Source organism: Acanthisitta chloris, unplaced genomic scaffold, assembly GCF_000695815.1.
Source record: "Acanthisitta chloris isolate BGI_N310 unplaced genomic scaffold, ASM69581v1 scaffold3441, whole genome shotgun sequence".
NCBI lineage: Eukaryota > Metazoa > Chordata > Aves > Passeriformes > Acanthisittidae > Acanthisitta > Acanthisitta chloris.
The window spans coordinates 105,052-117,258 of record NW_008657467.1 but is presented as its reverse complement, the minus strand read 5'-3'; the positions used below and the strand labels follow the sequence as shown (position 1 = coordinate 117,258).

Below are 12,207 nucleotides of genomic sequence, written 5' to 3'. Positions count from 1 at the left end.
AGCAGGAATAGACTGACCCCAGTAGATGGCGCTGATGCTCCCTCACAGGTGGTAAATTCTGTATTCCTGAACTCCTACAGCTCCAGTCACAAATCAGCTCCAGTTTAACAACTGTACTTGTTAAAGTAAAGAGCTTTTCACAAAGACCACATCCATGCTAGTGTTGTAGGCTTATATCTTTCTTGTACAATTTTTTTTCAACCACCACCCAAAACAAAACTATTGCAGGAATTCTTTTCCTAATTATATTAATCCATTTTTTAATTCCTGAATTCCGTGAAGGAATACTTAAGTAACTTTCTCAAACAGGATGTATTTCTCAGGTGATGCATTTCTGGTTTTTTATAGAATAACTCCTGTAGAATTCAGTTTTAGATTGTTTGCTTTTGTGTGGCATTTCCAAGGCTAAACATCCTGTCACATTAATGGTTCTAATTCAAGTTGCTGTACTCTTCCAGTGACACAAGACAATTGCTAAATAATACCAGTGGGTGCCAGTTTCAGAGTGAACCAAAGGAGCTGCTTCCAAGCACAGGTATTGAGATATGGAACTGTGCTACTAGGTGTAGATTTTGAAAGTCTAAAAGGGTTGAAAAAACCATTATGGAAATTAATTGAAGCAAAAATCCATTAAGAAGTAAAAAATACAGAAACACCATTTCTAAATGTAGAAACTCCTAAAGACAGCAATAGCACAAGTATACAAGAAATTTCTTTGGATGCATAATTGCGTGCTTCCCTCCACATCCTATTGAGAACAAGGCCTGACCATACTTGGGGTGGCCAGTTCTACATTATTTTGGAGAGAAATTTCTTCAAAAGAGCCGGAGTGACATGAAGTCAGAATTCTTTTTGTTTCTTTAGCATCTTTAAAATTCTACATGTATTCTGTATAGGAAAGTTTTTTTTAAAATGGATAATTTCAGAGAACTAGTTGGCTGGGTCATACTGTGAAAGCTTTCTTCCTTGGTTTTACCCTGGTACTGTCAACAAAAGATGGCCAGGAGTATAAAAGTACTATATTGATTCTAACTTCTGATGAAAGGATCACCTACAGTTGTCACTCTGCATCTGTAGGTTTTCTGAGACGGCATGACTCTATCAGGATGTTAGATTAGCCTTACTGTCTTGGACTAAATGTTCATCTAACCCAGTATCATGTCTCCCACAGTGGCCAGCAGCAGATGACTGGCAAAGTTTATGAGTAGTCTCAGTACTCATTCAGACTCATCTGCAGGCCAAGGACTTTCTGAGGCAGATATGGCTCTTTGTGTATACAAACATTCAGTGCCCGAACCCTGTCAAGAAATGCATAAAATGCAAAATGAAATGTAACTATTTTGAGTTCATGAAAAAAAGCCGTAACAGTTGCATTGCTGTGTGAGAATGGAAATTAATGTCTGGCACTGTTCCTACATTCCTTAGAGGTGCTAGAGATGTGATGGAGACAGTCACACCACTGATACAGGCAGCATTGTGTTTTTCTGCTGTTGTATGTTGGATGGAAAGAGAAGTAGTATTCATTGGTTCCAATATTTACATGAAGTCTGCTAGATTAAGAGGGAGATTTCCAAAGTACAAGAGTATGAAGTGTCAAAATTTTAAACAGAAGAAAATCACATAGCTCCAATAAAAAGCTTTTTAATTCTGCAGCATGGGGAGAGGCTCCTATTTCAAAGATTGTATGTGAATTCCAAGAAGGTAATTGCATTTTCCCCACTGTTGCTTATATTTTATTCCAGCACTTTTCATTCTGGATGTTGCTGTAGCAGCACAACTAAAAAGAATTGGGTGTTGCCAATGTGCCAAGTATTTTGAGATCTTTACAGTCTCTGTTCATTAGCAGTAAGTTGTGTCATTGTGTCCACAGAAGCTTTACCTCATTGCACTGGCTGAAAAGAGCAAACTAATATATATTGTTCTGAATTGTGCTTTAGAATTAATACTTTTTTCAGACTGCAGGCAACAAACATTTTCCATGAATGTCACATTATCCACTTTTCGTGATGTCCAAGCACAGAAAACCTCCTTCATATCATCTCTCTTCAGGGAACTAATTACAACAGCTAAGTTTGAGTCTTTGCACTGTAGGGATGTAGTAGAGCCCGGGGGACAGAAGGTCACTTCAAAAGGTTTATCTGCAAAGTTCTGAAGACATAATGTCCCCCAAGCACTTTACACTGGATCCATACAAAATATAAGGGAAACATGGTCACTGAAAGTGGCATAGTGGTGTTGCAAAGACCAACTTACTTAATTTGGCTTTTGCCTTTGGGACATTTTCTTTTCTTTTTTTTTTTTAAATCATAAATTAGTTGCATATTTTGACACATGATGTTAAAAGGGCTGAAATACTTTACAGGCTTCTGAAATGCGTTGTCCAATGTGAGGCTTTCCCAAATGTTTCTTCCACTGTACTGGGATCACAAGTTGTACATAGTTGTTGCTCTTTTCCACTTTGGTTTCTCTCCCACAGAAGTTAGTGTGTTAATGCTAACCTCCTGAACTGGACATGTTGTGAGGAGTAATTACTTGATGTTTATAAAGCACTATTCAAGTGTCAAGCAATGTTCCTATTAAGAAAACAATGCTATGTAAGTGAGGACTTGTTAAACTAATTTGTTTCAAAGCTTTGGCGATGTTTTTAAATAGTGGTCTTAATTGAATTATTTTAGGGATTTATAAAAAAATCCAGCTGTCAAGAATTTTGAAAATAATTTTAAAACACCATGGCATTCTAAATAAACATCTTCTGTGTGCACAAACTGAAGGAAAGTGCTAGACTAATTCATTATCATAATTTCTGGGCTTCATTTCAAGTCACAAATAGAGATATCAAGTGTAACATACCTCCTCATGCCTTTGCTAGATCAGACATTTCACTTTATACTAATTCATAAGTACTTTAAAATGCCTACTAGTGATGATAACAAATGCTATGAAAATACTTAGCATTTACAGTCTTTAGGGTGAGAATGTATGCATCTTATTCTTATATGGTTTATTACCAAAAAAGCCAACATTAGCTCTGCTGAGGTCTGTATTCTTTATAAAATTAAAATTTTGCCAGTTCAAAAGTAGCTTTCTAGAGACTGAAAAGAAATACATAAACAGCCAGAGATAAGCAAAGCCAAGTATGATTCTTAAAAGAGTTCACTCCTCTTACTGGCCTCCACCACTGAAGGTTTCAACACCTGGACTCCAGAATTGGAGTTGCTTCAGTTGACAGCTTAATTCATTGATTTATTTTATATCAGTGTGAGACTGAGCAGGGTGTTTTGACTGTTTCCATCAGTGAATGTGTATGACCTAGAAACAAAAGTAAATTTTTCATATTAACAGGTCCTTAGCCATTTAGGTTTTCTAGATCACAAATAATACCACTACCTGGCTGGAAAAGGGGTCAACAGTTTTTCTAGCTAATTGCAGTATCCTGTGCTTCCTGTGACATGGAAAGATGTCTCGACTGGACACTCTCTGAGATTTTGGGTGCTCAAAATGCTTCTGAGTTGATTTAAGGTCTGGCAATGTAAAGTACTGCTGCCAGAGCCAAAGGGGGTTCGCAAGTAAGACCAGTACAATTGAAACTTTTTCTACTACATCAACATCAGTATTTAAGTTCAGATTTTCCCTTTGTAAACCAATCTCTTAGTTGTTCCCACTTACTGTGCTTCTGTGTTCAGACTGTTTTCCTTTCAGATTAAATTATACTAAGAGATGAGCTCCAGGGGTGTACTCATATATGCTGCAAGCCACTGGTAGCTATTTTGTCCATGGGCTCAGGCTAAAGCTAGTCCAAAGTAAGCTGCATCAAAAAGCACGGAGGGTGGATGTCTGCTGCTCAGCACCAGCTGTTTTGCAGTTGTGCTGCATTACCTGTTTGCATTGCAATTCGATTACATTAGAATCAGAGTGCTTTCTACATTTATGCTGCATCTGAAGGATTTCAGCCTTTTGTTGCCTGCAATTCTCTCAAGGCTAAGGGATGTTTTTCTGTCTTGATAAACACTCCTACTTTACATACCAAATAGGTTTCATGATATGACATAAATTGTAATAATAATTCTCAAGTTGCCATTGTAGTTACTTCACAGGTTCCATAAGTACTGGCATGCATATTCACAAATGTTGAAGCGCTCTGGAGTATAGTAAGATATCACCAGTAAAGAATCTAGGCATATCTGATCTTCCAGCATGCCAATAACCATTTATACTTTCAGTGAAAAGTTGTTTAGCAGGAAAAAACCCCACACATTTTCCTGTTCATATTACAAGTATCATGCTCATTGGAATAAATGGGACTGTTTTCTGTGGCTCTGATATTTGTATTACTTGACATTCTTCAACATTTCTTTATCCTTAGCAGGCCTAATTACAATAGTTTAGGCTGATTTTTTTCATTCCATCTGTTGATGGCTTATTTAGTTCTCTTTCTCAAGAGCACAGAAAGTACTAAAATGAATCTGCGAATGTTTACAGCTAGGTTTCTTATGACCCAGGTCATATTGTTGTCTTGAATCAGTTTTCTCTCTCGTCCTCAACTGAAGACAAAAAAATGTCTTAATCTGGCAGGGTTAAATAAAAGAAGGAACGCAGTGCTAGGAAGATTCCTTTTATCCAAGGCGCAGGGATGACTGAAAGTGCCTGTGGGCATTTGGTCCCCATTGGCTCTCTCAGCGAATGCAGTGATGCCCACAGATAGCCTGTATTGTTGTCAGTTAAATGGGATCATGAGTGTCTGAAAGGTGTTTGAGAATGAACTGAAAATCATTTTCACAAGTGGATGATTACTTCTGCCACATGTTAACTGAACTCTATCAGAGTGGCCCAGATTTTTGAGACTGCATTAATTGCTCTTTCAACCTTGACTGAGGTTTCTCTTTAAGAAAGGCCTTTGCTGGACTAAACTGCTACATGTATTGATTTTTCTTTCTATATTTTTTCATTGTTTGTGATAAATGAAGCCTTTTACAAGTAGAGAATTTATCATTCAAGATGTAGATAGATTGCTTCATTCCTTAGAATAAAAAGACTGGTCTAAAAATGATCTCTGTAGTAGTAAGCCCTTTCTCATTTCTCCATCAGTGAATTGCTCCAGTATTCTACACACAATTATGTTTTTCAGCTATTCATTACTGCTGATTTTTTCAGCAAAAAGTAGAACCCAGCACTCTCACAGTGAGGACTTAGAGCAAATAAGCTGCCATCTTCTTCCCTATGTATGCCATCACATAATTGAAGCTGAACTATAATATTTAACAATATGGTTTTGCATTTTGCTGGCATGAGGAAATGCACTTTGAAAGATATTCAGCCTTTATGTATTTCCAATATAGTGATGACCAGACTTTTAAAGAAAATGGTTGTTCATTTTGTTTGTTCTATTTCTGGAGAAGAAAACGGTACTAACTGAGATGAGATGATATATGAAAGATTTTTATCCAGCTGTTTCTGTGTTTTGGAGCAGAAATGTAATCTCATGTATCTTTATTTGTTTTCCAGGAAAATTAACTCTAAATATTAAATGGCCTTTTTTGATACCATATTGTAAGCATTGTGAGGTATAATCATTCAAAGCTGTGACTTCATATACATCTGATTTTAATTCTTAATTTGGGAATAAGTGAAGAGAAAGAAAGCAGTATTAAATAATTTTGAAGAAAAGAAAACTGTAGAACTGTTTCTAAGACAAAAAGTCTCAGAAAAGTGGCTACAGGGTATGTACATTTGGTTGTATATTGCTGCAAAACTGTTAGAAAATCTTCACATTGGGGTCACATTTAATTACTACACGTGTTTGATCAAGGTCCTATTTTCTATGTGCTGTAAAAAAGCAGGTGTATTAGTCTCAAGTTATTGTAAATTATGAGAGTAATATTAAAAGGCTGAAAAAAGTCAACCACACGTGCATACTAACTATAAATGTGCTTTCTAATGTTCATATGTACAGATATAGATGTTATATGTACATATGTATTATATTAACATATGTTTACAGAATAAAAGTCTGCCATCTATATAGGTTTCAAAGGTGCATCAAAACCCCAGTCTCTCCTAACTTCATGTCAGTCTCATTAAACATTCTCAAGACATGATCTTAAAGAGATACCAAAATAAATCTAACCAGTTATTATTGTAGTGTTCAGATACAGGGGAAGTGTTGCAGTCTTCCCTCTCTGTGTATTGCTGAACTGTAATAATTCAAGAATTATTTTAGATTATCCCAACTTTGGAACTCAAATTAGAATGAGAAAAATTGAAGCAAGTGGTGTGCTTAATGTTTAGGAATATTGAATTGGCAGCTTTTGAATATCAGTTTCTTCTTCGTATTGCACAGAATATTTTACCTAGAGAAAGGTACAGTGCTTGAATGAATGAATGGCTGTTGTGTGTTTCTTGTTGCTGCTGAGGGTGTCTAAAATAGTCTGAACAATTGATGCTGTGCATCTTGTGCACATTGCTTTTTGGAGCAATGAGTGGAGCTGGTAAGTGAATACACCTACACATACGGGTAAGAAATAGCAGGCTGCAGCTCTATGAACTGGTAACTATGGGGCTTCTGTTCTGGTTTGTGGTACTGACATTTACCCAAGACCTGTGAAAAAGAAACATTCTTCAGCTCAGATCTAGGACTTAGGTCACTTCTGAATCTGTTAACCTATTAATTTTCTGCTCCAGTTGTGAAACCCATGTCATTTAATTCTGGAAACTGGCTATGATAGAATTTTTCTGGTTTAGGCATCAGCTGCATTTTCTACAGATCCTCGATATTACTGTCTAATCTCACAAGGTTCTTAGGTTCTTTGCTTCCTTTTTTTTTTTTTCCAAAATGAAAAGTAAGTGAGAAAGAGAAGTTCAAAGAGGATTCTAGAAATCATAGAATCAACTGCTGCTCTCCAGCCACTCTGTCCCCAGCCTGGAGCGCTGCATGGGATTGTTATGGCCAAAGTGCAGGACCAGCACTTGGCCTCGTTAAACCTCATCCCACTGGAATCAGCCCATGTCTCCAGCCTGTCCAGGTCCCTCTGCAGAGTCCTCCTGCCTTCCAGCAGATCCACACTCCCCCCCAACTTTGTGTCATTTGCAAACTTGCTGATGATGCACTCAATCCCCTCATCCAAATCATCAACAAAGATATTAAAGAGATCTACGATGTTTGGCTCCTTCTAGGTATAAATGTTAGACTCTTGATGAATAACTAATCTCTTAATCTTTCAGGAGCATGCACACTTAAGATGTGCACAGGAGATACCACTTGTAAATGGCTGAAACTTTCTACTTTAGAAAAAAGCTGTCACCACTAGACATAGCACTGGAAGAGGGATTAATAATACAAGAGTTTAACTGCATGTTGATAGTGATTTGTAAAACCAGACAACATAAGGTTTTGCATTTCTATACTAGATCCCAGTTTTGTGTCATGAATGCCATTTTCTTTGTTACTTAGTCTTATCTGAGACCAGTGGATTTTGAAGTTAAGTAGTTAATGTTCCACTCCTTTGTTTCCCAAGGAGCCTTTTATTTAACACTTTAGTTGGAAGTGATCTACAGGAGGAATATAAAGTGCACATTGCTATTAAATTTCTTTTTTTATGCTTTCTTATTTTATACTTTTGAATTTACTGTAACTTATGATAGTTCTGTCTGTACTGCAGGACTTTCATGAAAAGTAATTTAAAAATCATCCCACCTTTTCTCTGATTGCAAATGTTCTGTTAAGACCTCTTATTTTTAAAAGCGCCTTTCTATACCAGGCTCACTAAATAATGAAAACGAATTAACATGGTGTTTCTAAGGTTGGGTTACTCATTTTCTGATCTGTTCCTTTTAGAATGTAAAGTCACTGCCACTGAGGATACCAGGATTACTCGCCACCAATGATACCAAGGTTACTCTCAGACAAGAAGCCTCTATTAAATCTATGCCTCCTTTACAGTCATTCAAGACATGCCAAGGGGGTGGGAACATGATCAGCATATCTTTGTACTGAGAGTTGAGGGACTGTGTATTTTCAATTGGTCTTCACAGCCCACAGGGCAGTTGCCCTCTGGCACACATAAGAGCAGCCTCCCTGCTATTCTGAGGGATGCAGAGGGATGCAGTGGCAGAGTCAGTGGGAAGAACAGGGCAGTCTTAGGACTGAGAGAGACCAAAGGCCATTTGTGGACTTTTACTTTTGTGCCCACAGTCATTAATCTGTGAGTCTGTATGAAATTGATAACTTATTCCCCCTCCACTTTATGATGATAGTGAAGGGATTAACAGGACAGTGGCAATGTTGTGTGCTTTGGGGAAAGTGAATGTTCTTGAAACATGTATGAAAAGGAAAACTGTTCATATTTTTGGGGGGAATGTGCACCTACCACTGTGTGAGGTAAATGCTTCCTTAGTTGCAAAACATTATAAACTTTCAAATAAACCACAGTAGGCCCCTTTTTTTTGCTACTCTTTTGACATAACCCTTACTCCTTTCTTTTCTTCAAATTTATAATAATCACAGAATTCAAAGACAGCTACATCAGGTGGTAATTGTGCACACAAAGCCAATTTTCATGTCTTGTACAAATAAAAAGCAGAGTCACCAATGAGGCAGAGCTTCAACATGGGTATAGCAGGAGTTGAAGAAGGGCAAACATTGGTGTTATCATAATAAGGGAGCTACTACATAATCTGACAAACCACCATGGTTAATAAGCATTACGATGAACATTCATTTTAGATGCAAATTTGTCCTTTGTGATGCCTAAATTGGGAAAGAATGTGCTTGAGTGTATGCCCAGGGTGAGTGTAAAAAAGGCTTTGCCTGTATCATTTGCCTGTTTCGCAGAAGATTCATTGCTGTTTTTTGACAGAGGTACAACCCACCAGACAGCAAAGCCACAGAAGTGGTCAGAAAGTAGGGGACAGCAGAGCCTGTCCTCTTACCAGGGAGGCCCCTGTTCATCTATCAGTAATCCAACCAGCCATCTCCCAGCCTAGTTATTATAACTTCTTCATAATATATGGAGTGCCTTGTGAAGCCAGCAGTCATTGCTCTGAACGTGTTGGATCGTTGTTCTGCCTTTGACTAACCTTGTTGTACAAGATGCCCTTCACAGTAGCTGGACAGCAAGAAGGAACATCTCATAGTGAATATTTTCCTCTCCTGTCAAGTTTTACTCAGCAGGTCCTTATAGCTCACGGGATCTTTCAGCACTTCTACAGCTCATTCTTTTCCTCTTGCTGTCTTTGTTAACAACAGTGCAACATGACCACAGTGACAGAAAAAAAATGTCCCTATAATGCCAGAAAACTTGCTGCAATTTCTTGGGTAATGAGTGTGCTCTCTCTCCCACCAAACAGTATCAGCATCTGTGTTTTTCTCATCTCACTGGTTGATACTACTGATTACATTGTCTGATTCAAAGCCTGGAAATTGCCAAGGTGACAAGGAGTTTTTGTAATCTAAGAGTCTTTATAGTGAAGTGCTTCTGTTTGGGAAATTAGATTCTAGTTTACTCTGGAAAAAAACTTTAATCTTGTGTATCTGCTGACATTGTGTTATGTGAGCATTTTATCCCACTGACTCTGTGACTGACTTCTCACAGACTAAATAAACACCAGCAAATCTGTAGAAACCAAATAGAATAAAGTGTTGGGGAGTTTAACTTTTCTAACATTCAGTATTGCTGTGCAGTCAAAAGTGTTCTACTTTAAGCTATTTTTCCTGTTTTTCAGACAGAAATAGAAGTTATAAGCAGGTTAGTCTTCCCAAACAGGTGGTTATTTGTTTCTGCTTTTCGTCTTATTTCAAGTGAAAAGGAATGTGTCTTTGCATTTTTATGGTATGAGTAAATAGAAGAAAAAATCACTTCTTAGACATGGCAACACTGAAAAAGCAGTTTAGTAGGTAGAGCACATTTCTATTGAGTCTTCCTAATGTCACACTTCTTACTAATGGAAAAACATTCTCTTTATTATTTCCTTTGCAGATATTTGTATGCTCTAGGACAGAAGGTTTGGAAGCGGTGGAAAAAGCGCTATTTTGTTCTTGTTCAGGTTAGTAGTCTGCCATGAAATTGCATTAAAAAGAATTCTTGGACTATCAGTTTTCTTACCTTTGATTTCTGAAGTCATTAGTAAATCAGGCAACATATGTAGTACTACTCCAAGATTCTTACAGAATAGAGACTTTCAGCTTTTTTTTTTAAATTTACATACCTAGTAAAAAGAAATGTTACTGAGTTTTGCATATGTGTTTCAACTGAAACCTAGAAAATTCTGAATGAAATTGTTGTGACCTTGTAATAGTCTGCTGACAGCTTTCTACCAGCACTCAATTTGCAAGTCATATTTCACAAAATGAATTGCACTTTCTGTTTAATTTATTCTGTCTCAACAAATACTTCTTGCCTTTAAAATTAAAGTATCAATAGTTACTATTAAGAACTTTTTCTAAATTTTTTAAGAGTAATGCAATTTTTTGTTCTTCCTTGTAACATTAAATTGGTTGAAATTATGTAATTGTTACATATCTAGTGTAACAATTGTTCTTGGCCACAATGGCTTTGGAAAAATCATAATTTTCCATTTGTGTTTGTCTTCAGATTGCATTTGATGTTATTCTGAGTCAGTTCAGTGTATACTGTTCTGTGTCCTTTGTTTCACTGACAGAAAATTCTCAAAGTCTGAGTCTCCATAAATGTCATACAGAGGTTGAAGTCTGTTAATGAGGCTTCATTAAGAACAAAACCTTCTAAAACTAAAAGGAAAGCCTGATTCCTTTCTCTATCACTGTCAGTCACACTCACCTGGACTCCTACTCCTAAATGATGAAAATTGTAAGGATGTAAAAAAACCGTTACTGAACAAGTACTCTATTAAAGTTCAAATACAAGAATATTTGCATATTATTCTTGCTGAGCTTGATGTGTAAACCTTTTTTTTTGCCCTGACTTCAGTGGAAATTGGCTTGCATATTGATAATCAGTGAGTAATGGTTATAGGGTTGAACAGGAGCTTCTGGAAAGTCTACAGAATTCATTTGGGTTCTGATTTTACCAAGGTCCTCTGTGAAGTGATGAGGACCTTTTGTGACTTTAGTAAGGTTTATAAATGTTTGGAAGATCTCTAAATAGGATAGCTGTTAAGGCATGTATGTGAAGAGAAATTAGTGTAAAGTTGCCAAGACAAAAAAATAAGAAAGGCTAGATGCTCCCTTGTCCTTCATGCTTTTCTTTAACAGTCATAATTATCCCTCCTTTTAGAAAAAGAAAAACTTGTTCTTTTCCTCTAAGCCACAGGTGTCATCTGATCTTTAAAGTGTAAACCTAAGAGACACATAGTCTTTACGTGTATACAATATGAAGCCATCATCAGGGATACCAGTTTTTTTCAGCCAAGTTGATTTTAGCTATCTTCTGCTCTCTATGCTGAAATTGAAATACTGGAGGAGAATATTACAGGAATTTTCCAACTGTGATGGGATTTAGCCATCTATTTCGTTTTAAAACGGCTATCGATTCAATAAAGCTATATAAAAAAAATCATGTTAAATCAATAGTTACTGTCCAGACAGCTCTGGCTCATTTATGTTGTCCAGCTGTGATACATACACTGACAATAAGCTGAAGTCAATACATGTGAAATAAGCATTCAGTAATGAACCAGTCTGTTGTATTGATACATTATTGACATATTGACAAATCTTGCTCTATAGTTTAACTTTTAGCTTATGGTAGTAAAATATTAAGGCCATGAAATTCAGTTCTAATACAAAGGCTATCGGTATGATTTGCACATACTTTGGAAATTTAACTCAGGTGTGACATTAGATGAATAATGTTGATTTTTAAGGAGTGTGATGTGAATAATGTACACCTTCATTATTGCTGCACTTAATAGAAGTTGTTAGTGGTTTCTGAAAGAATCGATCAGTGTTAGAGGAAGGTTACAGAATCTGGAAATTTTAATGTCTTAATTGTATTTGGTTTTTATCCTTTTACAATCCACTCACTTCTGTAAAAGGTTATTCATTTAAAACCAGAAAAAGACAGGAACATAACATGTTAGGTAAAAAGCCTCAGCTGGGCATGCTGTGTTTTACTTCATTTACTGTCTGATAATATCTTCCTCCAGTAATCGGAATGCAGATTCACTTCTGTCATTTTAATTTCATCTGTTCTAATGTTTGAAAAGTCAGTCATTTGTTTCATGGATAATTTTTTT

The 12,207-nt window shown here is 36.6% G+C and overlaps 1 protein-coding gene across 1 annotated transcript in view; it reads left to right on the top strand.

Moving 5' to 3' along the window:
* The window catches only part of LOC103811720 (calcium-dependent secretion activator 2-like), a 132,549-nt gene that overhangs the window by 18,233 nt on the left and 102,109 nt on the right, over positions 1-12,207 (top strand). The window contains exon 3 of the mRNA XM_009084709.1: positions 9,972-10,038. Within this exon, the coding sequence (XP_009082957.1) occupies positions 9,972-10,038 (67 nt within the window). The remainder of the gene's footprint in view (positions 1-9,971; positions 10,039-12,207) is intronic.